Source organism: Nothobranchius furzeri, chromosome 18 (assembly GCF_043380555.1).
Source record: "Nothobranchius furzeri strain GRZ-AD chromosome 18, NfurGRZ-RIMD1, whole genome shotgun sequence".
In the NCBI taxonomy this organism is placed as follows: domain Eukaryota; kingdom Metazoa; phylum Chordata; class Actinopteri; order Cyprinodontiformes; family Nothobranchiidae; genus Nothobranchius; species Nothobranchius furzeri.
The window spans coordinates 34,519,292-34,533,904 of NC_091758.1; the positions used below are offsets into that span (position 1 = coordinate 34,519,292).

At 44.3% G+C, this 14,613-nt stretch overlaps 1 protein-coding gene across 6 annotated transcripts in view; it reads left to right on the plus strand.

Moving 5' to 3' along the window:
- col12a1a (collagen, type XII, alpha 1a) overlaps window positions 1-14,613 on the plus strand; it is a 53,452-nt gene that overhangs the window by 17,608 nt on the left and 21,231 nt on the right. For 2 of the 6 annotated variants that reach the window (XM_015970333.3, XM_015970337.3), the window contains exons 18-36: window positions 2,288-2,437; window positions 2,514-2,633; window positions 2,710-2,874; window positions 2,960-3,106; window positions 3,530-3,669; window positions 4,163-4,292; window positions 5,688-5,833; window positions 6,253-6,382; window positions 6,468-6,604; window positions 7,317-7,446; window positions 7,517-7,656; window positions 7,740-7,872; window positions 8,013-8,036; window positions 8,671-8,810; window positions 11,025-11,154; window positions 11,242-11,381; window positions 11,469-11,598; window positions 12,999-13,025; window positions 13,848-13,990. In XM_015970333.3, coding sequence (XP_015825819.3) covers window positions 2,288-2,437; window positions 2,514-2,633; window positions 2,710-2,874; window positions 2,960-3,106; window positions 3,530-3,669; window positions 4,163-4,292; window positions 5,688-5,833; window positions 6,253-6,382; window positions 6,468-6,604; window positions 7,317-7,446; window positions 7,517-7,656; window positions 7,740-7,872; window positions 8,013-8,036; window positions 8,671-8,810; window positions 11,025-11,154; window positions 11,242-11,381; window positions 11,469-11,598; window positions 12,999-13,025; window positions 13,848-13,990 — 2,402 coding nt within the window. The remainder of the gene's footprint in view (window positions 1-2,287; window positions 2,438-2,513; window positions 2,634-2,709; window positions 2,875-2,959; window positions 3,107-3,529; window positions 3,670-4,162; window positions 4,293-5,687; window positions 5,834-6,252; window positions 6,383-6,467; window positions 6,605-7,316; window positions 7,447-7,516; window positions 7,657-7,739; window positions 7,873-8,012; window positions 8,037-8,670; window positions 8,811-11,024; window positions 11,155-11,241; window positions 11,382-11,468; window positions 11,599-12,998; window positions 13,026-13,847; window positions 13,991-14,613) is intronic. The other 4 variants (XM_015970336.3, XM_015970339.3, XM_015970335.3 and 1 more) reach the window with 3 other exon arrangements.

Sequence of the window (14,613 nt, forward strand, 5' to 3'; positions counted from 1 at the left end):
TCTCCCACGAGCTTCAAGACTGAATCACATAAGAAACTTGGGAAAACTACTCTAAACACGAGCTCCATAAAAGACAAAAAGGATCTTTAAATGTTTACCCTCAAAGCGAATCGGCTCATGCAAAAGGCAGTTCCCCATGTCTCGCTTTCATCCCGGTGTCACTTTGGGGTTTTATAAAACCAGTTTCCAGTGGTTTAGAGGCTGTGGTGATACAAGCCATGCGCTGACGTTCTGTTTGCAGGTTTTGAATGTTTTACTGCCCAGTGAGTCAGAACAGGGCATGCTCTCGGGGAGCGTTTTGGACCTGTGAAGGTCAGTGTGACTCAATGCTCCTAATAAGGAGAGTTTGGGGGAATTTTTGGGATGGGGGAAGGTGACAGGGAACGACTTGGTCCTCTCAGCAGTTCTGTCTCCACACTAAATCGCCACTTTCAGGACTTTGCTACGACGTCAGAATACCATGACCATTTCAGCAGTGAGTGACGTCACTAATCAGCACCTAAAGGCGTCCACGGATGTTAATTCTTTTAAAAAAGTTTTATTTTGTTAAAGTATGCCATAAACTATTCCATTTGGGGAATGCTGAAAGTCAAAACCAGTGTTTAATGATCACAGGAATAGCCGTTTTATTAATTAATTTTTTTTTTCACGGTGCTCTGTAGGAGCGGCAGAAATTATAGCACGGTGGGGAATTCCGCCGCTTCTTCTGTTTTTGGGAGAAACGGAGATTTTAAAACAGCATCAATGATGCTTATTTTCTTCTCCTTCCACGTCACTTCACTGGCAGCTCTTCCAGTTTCACAAACGTCGATTGTTTGGCAATGGTTGCTGATATAATGTCCTACCAAATTACGACCAATCAGCATGAGTTAACCACCAGTACCAGAACAGGTCATTTGGGAGTACATACCCCAGTCTGGGTACTTTGTTGGTACCTGAAATTACCCGGAAAGTTGTCCTGTTGAACTGGTGACGCGTGTGTACCATGAAGCTCCGATAGTGGACACAGGCCCTAATATCACCTCAAATATCCCTTCAACTTAAATTAATACATTCTGCAAAAGCAGAAATATTCCATGTTATTCCCATTTTTTTAGGAATTGGCTGCTAAAAATTGGCAGGTGCGTTTTTTGTTTTTGCAGAGAACAAGAAGGTCTGCTGTTTTTAACACAACCGAGACACGTTTATGTCTGCAGCTGTCTCACTCGTGTGGAAGGACAGTTTAGATGAGTCTGTTCAAGTCTTGGTGTTATTTACAAATGAGTAGAAACTTAATCTCATCAGTTTTAAAGTGAGCGTGATCCAAAACTGGACTGCACTTCCTGAGTTTTACAGCTTAAAACCAAATTTTATTCCAAAACGTGAAAACCTGCCAGTGTTGTGGAAACTCAACAAGCCTCCAGCTTTCAGCGATTTCCCGTCTCACAATGGTGGCTCAAGATTTTGTTGTCATAGTTTTGAGAAGTACCGACACAAATCACCAGTTTGTTTCTGGAACGCTGCACTTTGTTTATTCCAACCGTGAGATGTTTCCAGAAGCTTTTCCTCCTTGCTCATTCATGTTTACCCTCCGCTGTTCACAACACGTCGTTTTCTTTGACAAGATCAGACTCAAAGAAACGAGAGACGTTGAAAAGTTCCTTTAAGGTTTCCCAAAGGAAAATCAAATGGTCCCAGTGAATAAAAAAACCCCGTCAGGCCCACTGTGTCTCTATTTCACCCTGACCCTGTTTTGCTAGTCCGTTTGTTAGAAATAATGTGTGCTAACAAACGTATTTTATACTCCTGCAGGTTTTCATGACAGTTTGTAAATCAACAGTTTTCAGTTTGCAGCGGTTAGGTCAACATCTGCCCGCCACCGCTACACATCTGCAGCCCTTGTTCAGCAGTTGGGATCCCTCCTCTGTCATCATGCAGGTGTTTAACAAACGGGATGTAAATGTCATCCTGCTGCTCTGGAGCCCACGTTAGTCCCGCCGGTGGAAACATGTGATGATGGGCCACTGGAGGCACGATCCTCCTTCGGGACTCATTTGAAGGAAAAATATGCTTCAGGAAGGAAGATGATTACGCCACCTGGAAAACCAAAATGATGCTGTTATGTTTGTGGTTGAAAAAGGAATTTGTTTGGTCTTCTGAAACTCTCATCCTTGAATTTTCTTCTTCACCTTTCACATTTCCCTAATTGCCATTTTTAATGTCATATTTCATCTTTGTTTTGCTCATTGGAGCTGAAATGCATCTGGTTTGAGTTTTGCGCATCACAAACCTGCTTCTGCCCTGTCAGATGTCATGTGTAAGACCACGGCTCAGGCCGACATCGTGCTACTGGTGGACGGCTCCTGGAGCATCGGGCGTCTTAACTTCAACACCATCCGCGCATTCATCGCTCGTATGGTGGGAGTCTTCGATATTGGTCCTGATCGGGTTCAGATTGGTGGGTCTGAGGAATCGCATTCACAGGTTATTTGAAATGAAAGCCTTCCTCTGACGAAGACGTTGGGTGTCTTTAGGACTTGCACAGTACAGCGGAGATCCGAGGACTGAATGGGACTTGAAAACCCATCGGACCCGGGAGTCTCTCCTGCAGGCTGTGAACAAACTGCCCTACAAAGGAGGAAACACCATGACAGGTACTTCCATCGCATCCGTTGTGTATTTTTGTGATTAAAGAGGAATAACTGATATTCTGTAATGTTTGAACTGCAGGCATGGCTTTGAACTACATCCTAAAGAACAATTTCAAGGAGAGCCTTGGGATGCGACCTAGTGCCCGTAAAATCGGCGTCCTGATCACTGATGGCAAATCCCAGGATGACGTCATCGTCGCCTCCCAGAACCTGCGAGATCTGAGCATCGAGCTCTACGCCATTGGTAAGCAAACATGACTTCCTTAAAGCCATCGCCAACCCCGCCGGACGAATCCGACTCACAAACTCAGCGGCTTGATTTACTTTAGGTGTGAAGAATGCTGATGAGAACGAGCTGAGGTCCATTGCCACGGATCCGGATGAAATCCACATGTACAACGTGGCTGATTTCTCCTTCCTGCTGGACATCGTGGACAACCTGAGTGACAACCTCTGCAACAGCGTCAAAGGTCCAGGTATGTTTGAGTTTGATGAAAGGGAGGGAATCAAAGAAAACCCTCAGGGATCAAAGCATCTGCTCTACGTTCAGACTTGATTAGCAGCTCACAGACATCCGATCAAATCCTCGGCTAAAAGTCTGGATTAATATGGGAAACAGCATCAGATCCAGATCCAGCCAAACTCCTGGAGATCTATTATTTGCTGCTTCCTCTAATATTTTACCAGCTCCCCTGGGAAGGGAAATAGCTTCCTCCTTAATGAAATTAAAGCGCTACTTGGGAAGTATCGGCTTTATAGCTTTAATAAGTACCATGCTGTCTAGGGTTCTGCTGGGACTTGCAACCGGAGACGTGCTTGTGTGCGTTGTCAGCTTTAAGAAAAGATGAATTTATTCAGCGATTGGAGGTTAAACAGGAAACCTTTTGATGTGTGAACAGGAGGAGCCCCCGACGCACCCACCAATCTGGTGACATCAGAGGTGACTCATCAGTCCTTCAGAGCCACCTGGACCGCTCCCGAAGGCCCGGTGGAAAAGTACCGAGTGGAGTACATGACCGTATCAGGAGCTCCCGAACAGGTACGGCCAGTCATAAACTTCCGCGTCAGCTGAGAGCGTCTCAGTGGGATGTTGGAAGTCTGGGATATTAGCGGGAATCTCCAGTCAAACCTCCGTTTTCAGTCTCCAGTTTGCGCTGGCCACTAGTCCGGTGTCTAATTCTATTACAGCCTGATACAGAGTGAAGGAAGACAAACACACATCTCCCTTTAGAGGGTTGGAATGATCGCTCCACTGGCCAGCAGGGTTTTACCTCCTCGATGTGAGGAAGAGATGAGCGAGTGGTGTCTGAATCCAATTACACTCCAGGAGGTGTTTTTTTTACCATCCCCCAAAGGTTTTTCTCCATAAGTGAATTCTGTAATGCAGTTTGTTTTTATTGTCTGTGAATTCAGACAGAAAACACGCACACTCATAAGTTCATTCAATCTAATGCATTTATTTGTTTTGAATGGAAACATTTGTGCATTTCTTTTACTTACCCGAGATTATCTGTCACCCTGTTCTTTTCTAGGTGTTTGTGGACGGTACAGAGACCACCGTGGTTCTGCAGGGCCTCACACCTCTGACCAAGTACCTCGTCAACGTCTACTCGGTTGCAGGGGAGGACAGCAGCGAGCCACTAAAAGGAACTGAAACAACACGTAAGTCTTTGTTTTTAAACCCTTTAAACCAACTTCTGCAACCGACGCTATCCAAGAGCTTCCTAGCCTGGCAAGCCAGACTAAATAAATGTATTATTTAGTCTGGCAACGCTCCACTGACGGCTCTCGGTTGTAGGGCGGGTTCTACCGTTGTCTTTCAAATGATCTCCGCATGCTACTGGACAATGAATGTGACATACTCACCGCAACAGCCATCGGTAAATGAGGCGGTCCGCAGTTGAAGAAGGAGAAAATACATCATTTTTCTAAAAAAATCACTTAAATACATCTATCTGCTCCTGATTCTAATGAAGCCCAAGTTCTAATAGTCCAAAAGTTTCAAACGAGCAGTCGCCATCTTGTTTCACTCTGTTGCATCATCCCACCCACCAGGCTTATAGAGTGCCCTGATTGGCCCACAAAGCGGATAAAGCTCTGTGATTTGTTCACTAAGCAGATAGAGCACTATGATTGGCCCACCATTATGGACCAATCACAGCTCTTTATGTGTTTGAAACTCCTCTAGAGAGCTGTGATTGGCTAGCCAGAGTCCTGGTAGGAGCTGTGGAGGTTCCAGTGGAGTGTTCCTAGACCAAACTTCGCAAAGCAAGAATTTGGTCTAGTTCACGAGGCTAAGAGCTTCCGATATGTAGAGTTAAACTAGACACGTCAGGTTAAAGGAAGAAAGGAAGCAGCAAAAAAAAAATGTTAGTTAGCTTTCAAACAGATAAAAAGTTTGTTTTCTCACATCCAAAGTCTTCACACGAGGCTTGGAAACTGTCAGTGAGTCCTTAATAACAGCAGAGGCTACAGAATTAAAAATATTAGGTAAAATTAACCCAAACTTCAGACATTGCCAATTTCATGATTCAGAATTTGTCACATTTTGCAAGATATTTAAAGGTTTGATTCTAAAATCTGTTGGGAATAAAATTCCAAATGTATAGTTCTGGAAAACAAGCGTTCCGTTTCAGCACGCTCATGCATCCCCCGTCGTTGTTTTTGTAAAAGTTTCTCCTGAGTCATCCGACCCGCTCTGGCTCAGTTGCACAGATTTCACACGCTGGGACTCTGATTCCTGTGTGGTCTTCTTTAATAAAACTTTCAGAGGTAACGTGTAAATCGTGATTTGCCTCTCAAGTCAAACGCGGCTGCACTGGGAGCAATAAATCTTAATTAGATGGAAATTTGAAGGAGATTTAAAGGTTTTATTCACTTTTTGACTCCTTTTTTTGTTACTTTGAGATCTTTGATGCTTAATTTGTGCATTCTATAAAACGTGCATGCATACATCCTCATTTGCATAATTGTATTTTAACGCGGCTAAATTTTCAGATATTTTACACGTATCCAAAGTTGCATCCGTTTGTTTTCTTTTAACCTAATGTCCTGTAGTGCCTCTGAGCGCCGTGAGGAGGATGACCGTTTATGATGAGCAGACCACCACCATGCGAGTGCGGTGGGAGGAAGCGCAGGGAGCCTCGGGCTACATGCTGCTCTACAGCGCCATCAACGCCACCCAGCCCACAGACGAGCAGGAGGTAACGCAAACTCAGCTCAGAGAGCGTGGGAGCTAAACGGGGAAAACAGCTAATCAACAACCGAAAAAGACACAATGTGACAGAAAAAAGTGGATGTAGTCGTAGCAAACGCACCTAATCATGCTGCAAAATGATTTTGATGAAATGCAGATGTTACTCAGAAGAAGCTTGCACAAAGCCACCACAGTTTTTTCTCACACTTAAGGAAAAAGAGAACAGAAAGGGACCTTGTTAGTCTCAAAGGGGAGGATGAACTATGATCTCAGTCTGCCAGGGGATCGTTATGGTTGTTCATGAAGTGTCAGACCCGGTGTGCAACAACCAAATCCAGCAAATGTGCTTAAAGCTAAAACTTCTTCTCACTGCCTTCAGACACGAGTCTAAATCTGTTCCTCTCTACGTTTGCTGCTTTGTTCCAGCTGAGAGTGAAAGCCGGAACAACCGATGTCCAGCTGACGAAGCTGCTTCCCAACACAGCCTACTCCCTCTCTCTCTTTGCTCTTTACGGCGAAAGCGCCAGCGAGCCGCTGACCAAGCAGGGAGTCACCCGTAAGTCACAGTTTCATTCCACCATGTCAACACGAAGCCCTTAAATACACCGTAGCGAAATCTCTTTTTTCCCCCCCACTTTCAGTGCCGATGCCACCAGCTGGAGAGCTGAGGGTTCGCGACGTCACCCACAGCACCATGGTGCTTCACTGGGATGCTGCTCCGGGTCCTGTTCGTAGCTACATCATCACCTACCAGCCCGAGGAGGGAGACGCTAAAGAAGTGAGTCGAGCTCCTGTTGCTGGATTTAAAAAGAAAAAAAAAAAACAAGTCATGTGGCAGCCAGATGTTAAGCCGCTTGGGCGTTTACCACACGGATGAAAAGGTTCCTGATGTTCCCACGTCTCTGTTCAGGCTGAAGATACAAGATTTACAAAACCCTGAAAACCTGTATTCTTCACTGGTTGTCTGTGGGAATCATCTGGTTTGATGGTGATGAATTTATCTAGATCTGTTTGACTGATGCTTTATTGAACTGGCTCCAGTTGCATGATAGATCCTGCAGCTGGTTGCTCGGACATTTGGAAACGTTCCGGGATTAGGCGCACAAAGAACGGGTTTTGAAACCATCAGAACGCGATTCTGCTTTGCTTTACGTGTGGTACTTTACGGTTGCTTGTTCTCCTTTGGGGAGCTCTTGGGAAACAGAGTCTGTGGTCTGCGTTTTGGTACATCCTCGGTCGTAAATCAGATCCGTAAAGCTCCCGGGATAGAAGCGCACATGTGGAAGTGGCTCGAGAGCCGAGGATGTCCGTGATGGAAGCCAGCGACAGCGTGCTACTCGCAAAACAAACAGCTGGACAAATGATCTCCAGGTGAAGTCTCAAGCGGGCAGATTATGATCCCGCTGAAAGACAAACACATGGCCACATGCTTTTAACGTTAGTTTACTTCTTCCCAACGAAACCTAACAATCCTGTTTGTTGTTCTGCAGCTGGAAGTTGGAGGCAGAGTGACGGAGAGGCAACTGGACAGCCTGATCTCACAGACCGAGTACGCTCTAGCGGTCACTCCGGTGTACGACGAGGGTCCTGGGCAGCCCATGCTGAATTCTGCAATCACTGGTACGAAAATGACAAACTTCCACGACGAGTTTAGATCATAGCTAAGAACAACCGTTGTCCTTTTTTACAGATGTGGTCCCGGCTCCAAAGAACCTGCGGTTCTCCGAAGTGACCCAGACCAGCTTCAGAGCAACCTGGGATCACGGCGCTCCCGATGTGGCTCTTTACCGCATCGCGTGGTCCAAGAAAGGAGAGGAGAACTTCCAATATGTAAGAGAACGATCCGCTTTAAATGAGTTTTTCTCAATCTTCTTTCAAATCTTTTCAGCTTTTGCCTATTTTTGAATCATCAGGCCATCCTGAACAGCGATGAAACAACCCACGTCCTGGAGGAGTTGGACCCAGACACGCCTTACGACGTTCGCGTCACCGCGATCTACCCGGACGAGTCCGAGAGCGAGGATCTGATGGGCACAGAGAGGACATGTAAGATCTTTAATCTGCCTCACGCAAAACGGTCGTGACTTGGTTGGATGTTAGTTCTGGGTCTGTCAGTGGTTACAGATGTTTTTAAAATGTTCAGTCAAGGGTTTGGCCGTTACATCTTTCTATTTCTGCCTCTGTAGTGTCCAAGGATGCTGGTAGACCAGGTAAGAATGTAAACGGTGAAAGCAGTAGGATGCTTTTTATTCGTGACAAAAGCATGAAGTCATCAGGACTGTTGTTTACGGGACAACAGTCTTTTCATCATCAAGAAACGTCCCTAACCCATCATCCCCCGCTCCGATGGCGCTGCCGCTGACACGGCTCCGCCCTGCTGTTTGTCTGTCCTTGTCTGTGTTTGTCTCTGACTTTAAATCAGTGGCTGAAGATGGATTTCCTCCATGCATGCCTGAGAAAATACGGAATTTAAATGGTTGTTTTTGAAGTCCATCCCATCCATCATCATCATCATCTGCTCATCCATCATCTATTTGTCCATTGCATTTATGAGTCAATCAGTCATCATCATCATCATCATCATCCCAGCTAAAGAAAAGACACGTCCTTCAGGAATGTCTTTTCCTCTTTAAAGCTGCAGTCCTTGTTGGTTGACTAGATGAAAACGGTCTTATAAAAACTTTATTGACAAGAACAAACAAGTCAAAGCCAACAAAATAACACAGGACTGCATCTTTAAAAGATATCTAATGGACATCCATACATCAAACGCTTCTACTAGACGAAACAAAAGTCCATTTGCCCGTAACTCGTGAATAATCCGCCTCTTTGGATGCTTCGCAGTACCGAACGCACCGCCCACCGACTTGGTTGTCTACAACGAGACCACCACCTCCCTGAACGCCAGGTGGACTCCACCTTCAGGCCGGGTCCAGACCTACAGGATCACTTACGTCCCCACATCTGGAGGCAAGAGTCAGACTGTAAGTCACGCCCCAACACCGGGGGGTTTTACAAAAAAAATGGATGATTTTGTTACATTTCTAGAGGATTTGGACTGTGCTCACAGTTTTCGTGACATATTAAGTGTTAAACAAGTTCAGCTGCATTTTCAAAAACAGATTTTGGATGCAAAACCCGAACTTTCAAAACAACAATTTGGTCTCACATCTGGCAGCTGGGGGGAAAATGAGCAAGATGGTGGGAATTAGAGTTTATTATCTATAAAGTTTCAAACATCAGCAGGTAGACTCATTATTCCAGGACCTTTGCTCCTTTTTCCTACACTCTGCGTTCCTCCCACGAGCCTCTTCACAAACGTTTCTTGGCTTTTGAGGCTTAGTGAATTTATTTCTACCTCCTAAGTTGTTACGTGTAAATCAGATCTCAGTGTTTGGTGTTTTAGTTCATTTTCAGTCACATTTCTTGAGCCATTAAGGTGACGTTTCCAACTCTTCTGTTGTTGCGTCCTCCGACACTGCTGAAGCTCTCCTACTGGTCCTAAACATGTGGCTGCTTTAACAAATGTGCAAACGCTCCATTTTCTGTCATGTTTATCACTTATTCTAAGGGTGAGACTTAAAACAGCGTGTTTGTGTGCATGTGCACCCACACTGACAAACACATAGTTTCACCATAAAATAAACCAAGGTCAAGCTTAACATTCCAAACAGTTTGGGTTAGAACATTTCTCCTTCAGTTCTTGGCTTCTTTTAAGGAAGCCATCCAAGAGAGACACAGCTATAGTCAAATGTAAGAATCCTCCTAGTTGAGGGTTTAATTAGAAATGACACTTGCGCTCAACAAAACCAGCAGAAATACTGAGTTGCTTTTAGCAGCAATACTAACAGCAGCGGTAATTTGCCTGCTGGACGACCTTATCGTTCTCATTTTGGAGGAATTTTGTCCCCCCCCCCCTTGTTTTTTTCACAGCATTGCTTCAGTTTGCAATGTGCAACAGTCCACAGCTGTCGTATGATCCTGCCACAGCTTTTCAATCAAACCGGGATCTGGACTTTGACTGGCTCATTGCAACATCTCCATGTTCATTTCTTTCATCCGTTCTGCTTGTGGACTTTTGATCATTGCACGACCCCACTTGGTCCATTTCAGGCAAATATGCTTTTGGAAATTTAGGATTTATGGGTTGTCTATATGGTGCTCAGTAGGAGTATAACAATACACCAATCTACTATAAAACATTTATTATATGGTCAGAAATCCAAAATGCGAAAATCCATATAGTAACTATCAACCACACTTTTATATTGAAAATTGTTGTATTTGAAATTCCTCTGACATGCCTTTTTCCTGCACATCACCAAACGTGGTAAATGAAGAGTGACGCCATGGCTAGCAGTGAGAAAGAGGTCGGTTTTTAATCCTCTCTCTCCTGGGAAATGATCGTGTTTGGTCACCTGTAATATCGACTCATTTTGATTGATGGGTCCTAAATCGAATCAAATCCAAATGGCAACATAACTAAATTTAAGATATTGGCAAACATCAAATCCACTGTGTCAACCTAATATTGCATTATGATCAAAGTAGTGACTTACACCCGTAGTGCTCATGGGCTGAGGCCCAGATCATCAGTGTTCCACCTCCATGCTTAGCAGCTTGTATCAGGCATTTCTTTCTCTTTTTTTTGGAGTCATGTTGAGCATAAGATCCACTTTGGTTTGGTTTAGTTTAAGGACGTTGCTCCATAACTACTTTTGATTTTGTTGAAAACTCCACAAAAAGGAAACAAAAAAGTAGACTCACACACATTTAAAGTGAATACAAACATTAAAAAGTCCATTTGATTCTTTGTTAGGTGCCGAAAGCCAAAAGCGGTGCAGTAAATTCATCAAGTCATGACAAACACCTGCTTCAAGCATCAGCACAGAGGTTTACTTTGGCGAGACCACAACGTACCAATCAAGTACAAAAACACTCTGAAGCGTCAACAGCCCAGTAGTTCTCCGGTGGAATTCTTTCCATGAGGTTATTAATTCTCAGAAGCCCATGGAGAATTTCTTTTATCCCATCAAAAACAGATCACGTATATTTTCCCCAACACACGATGGATGTTTGAATGTTTTATTTGAAGTTACAGCAGGAAGGAAATTCACTTTGGGCAGATAACAGCTGAGATGATGTTTCATCACTTAAACCAGGGAATTGCTCCCAGTAAGAGTCTCTTCTCCATCTAGACCCAGGTTGGAGGGAAAAAGACCAACGTCCTGCTCCCCAAATTGACCCCTGACACCGAGTACTCAATAGACGTGGTTGCCGTTTACGCCAACGGAGCCAGCGGGGACCTGAATGGACTCGGAAAGACCAGTAAGTGATTGACTGGTGAAGTACGAGTCTGTTATGGTAAATCTGCTGTAATAAATACATCACACATATTTTATTTTTAAACAACAGAGCCATTGGGAGGTGTCAGGAACCTGAGGGTGACCGACCCTACAACCAGCACCTTGAATGTCTTTTGGGAACCTGCTGAAGGAAGCGTTCGTCAGTATCGGATCTTCTATGTCCCCGCAGCTGGAGGAGAGGAAGAAATGGTAAGCAGGAAGTAACTTTTGCTACTTTCTCCTTACAAATCACAAAAATGCACAATCTCTCCTACTGAACAAAGCTGTTGTGTTTAGGCTCAGGTGTCAGGAAACACCTACAACACTGTGCTGAGGAACCTGCAGCATGATACAGTTTACACTGTATCTGTGGTTCCAGTTTATTCCAGCGGAGATGGACAACGCATGTCTGAGAATGGAAAAACACGTAAGAAATGCACGCCGTGGATCATGAGTTATAATAAAAGCAATGGTAGAAAATAGACGGTGAAACACTAGAATTAGAAAAGCCAGTCAGATCTACGTCACATTATCCAATTAGCATTCATGTACTCACCCTTCTTGGCACGACAGGGAGCGCTGTTGTTGATTTAGAGTCCAGGAGAGAGTAGAGCCCGTCTTGGCTAGTATAAGCTAACAGTTAGCATTAGCAACTCTGCTAGATGGCAGAACTCCTTCAAGCTTGTGTTACTTGTGGAAATCAAACATCAACGTTGCAGGGCAAACGGAGTCAGTGGTAGAGTCGTGTTGCTGTTAGCCAATCAGAGATGAGATGTTCGAATTAGAGATCAGAATCTGCTGCTTCGGCTGACACGTGCTCTCATGAACACTTCTAGTTCCTGAAACAGGAGCGCCAGAGCTTTTACGCTACAGGGAACATAGGAACAGCAGTAGAATGGGTGAATGACTGATCGTGTTGTGCAGCGCCTTGGGGGGTTGTAGAACCCTAGAAGGCGCCAAATACAGGCCATTTACAGAGATCGTCTCACAAGGCCTTCATTTATACTAGAGGCCACTGTAAACGTGGTGAAAAACGGGTGAACTTGGCCTTTAAAAAATGTAGATCAGGATTGGAAATGCCCTCGGATATTCACGGATTTCGTGCTGATGGGAAGGTTTTCCTGAGCCCAGATACCATTTATGTCAGTCCAGAGGGAACTCGTTGGCCTCAACTGCTGGCTTCATAAACGTCCCCAACTTTCTTTCATCATCCAGATCATGTTAGCCAAGCCAGCATAATCAAATGCAATTAGCTTTTATCAGGGAGTGGATAAGCACACATGAAATGTATTTTCCGTTCACGATGTAACATAAGCAACAGCTGAAAATGATGGTTTGGTGTTTGTTTCAACACACTTTTTCCAGTTTGTCCCACAGTTAAACCACCAAACTATGATGGGAATGACTCAGCATTTTGTGGTGTGATTGCATAGGAAGAAATTCCTCTGGACTGGCAGAGTCGCAAAGGGGTCTCCTCTGTCTTTACCGTAATAATAATAATTTACATGCTGGGATAAAGGGCAGCGGTCGGCATAATGGAAAGACTCGAGCATGCGGGAAGGGATGTGTTGAGTAGCTGGCTCCTCATTTTGGGAAAAAAGCTAACAAGAGAAGTTGGAATTGAAAGGAGGTATTATATATTTTATGGCTCTTGACTCTCTTGGTTCCATGTGTTCCACTTTAACCTCCGTTTTAGGCTTTTCCTTCCTGATTTTTTAACCAAACCCAAATTCTGCAGCCACAAAGCAGTTTTTTTTGTCTAAAGTTGATCTAAACCTTTTATTTGAAGCGTTTGGCCATTTTGTCTTTCTATTTCTGCCTCTGTAGTGTCCGGGGATGGTGGTAGTAGTCCAGGTAAGTCTGTTTGTGGTAAATCATTAGGACGCCTTCTCCTCATGACAAAAGCATGAAGTCATCAGAACTGTTGTTTCTGGGACAACAGTTGTTTCATCATCAAGTAAAGTCCTTAACCCATCATCCACCGCTCTGATGGCGCTGCCGCTGACACGGCTAAGTCCGAGTGTTCGTCTGTCATCGTCCATGCTGTCCATCCATTCTCTTCTGTGTGACTTCAAATTGAGTGGCTGAAGGTGGATTTGCACCATGCATGCTTGAGAAAACAAGGATTTAAATTGTTTTTTTTTAAAACCCGTCCCATCCGTCATCTACTCATCCATCATCCGTTTGTCCCTTTGCATTCATCTGTGCATTTGCGAGTCCATCTATCATCATCATTATCTAATTTTGTGATCAAGCAACATTCAGTATCTGATGCAGTGAGAATTTGCAGATACCCGAGCAACAAGATTTTGTCAGTGAAACGTTAGAACGGAGGCTCTTTCATCTGCTTTTTGCATTTTTCGGGGATATTTATGAGATTTGACTGAGGAGCGGCACAGAGCCATCTGCTTTAGTTATGAGGAAGGTGCTTCACACAGAGCTGCACGTTTCATTAACCTTCAGGGCACGGACAGGAAGGGCCCCACTGACAACGGTAAACAGCGTCTTAAACGGACCCCGGCTGGTTGCTCGGGAGAATTGTTCCCATTTTATCTCTGTGCTATAATTTATTATTTATTTAATCCATAAAACCAAAGTTTAAAGCCATCTTATCCAAGGACTCTCCATTTCTCTGATGCAAACATCTCTCTTACATTTGAATGTTTACCTTGGCAGTGGACCGCCTTCCAGCCAGAAACATAAAGGTCTACAACCCCACAACCAACAGCTTGAACGTTCGTTGGGAGGCAGCCACAGGCCCGGTGCAGCAGTACCGAGTGGTCTACGCTCCTCTGACTGGCATCAGACCCTCTGAGTCGGTGAGTCCCCGTTCCGAGAAGAAGCAAATGCATCAAATCTAGATGCACAACATCTGCAGCACACTCTGTGTTGTGCTTTACTGTTAAACTGCTCATCAAATGAAGTAGTGCGTTTTTATGCATGCATGTTTGCAATTTCCACCATTAATGAACCACACGTTCATTTAAGGAGAAGTTCTTGAGAACATGTGCAAAACGTGCACGGCATTTTCATTTGTGTAGAATCCATAAAAATCTCAGCTTCATCATCAAAATGAGCTCCTAACAGAAAGATTTCACCATTCTGATCTTTTTTTTTGAATATATACTCCAGTGGAATATTACAGAAGCAAAAGTTGCCGTTCTGTTTATATTATTAGACCTTTTCCATGCCCAGAGCCAGTGGTTTGCGTCAGTGACCTCTTTCAGCCAAAATTTCACACCATCTGGAGATTTATAGCCTGAATTATCAGCTTCACTGGTGTCAGCCAGCACACAGATTTTATACTGATGCTCCCAGACACTTCAGAGGCTTTTTCTTCAGAAAACACCTGAGCACAGTTCCAGAAAAGAAACAAACGGATCTGCGAGCAACATGAAAACACAACAAGCTGATTTAGACTCCATATTCTGTTTGTAAAGAC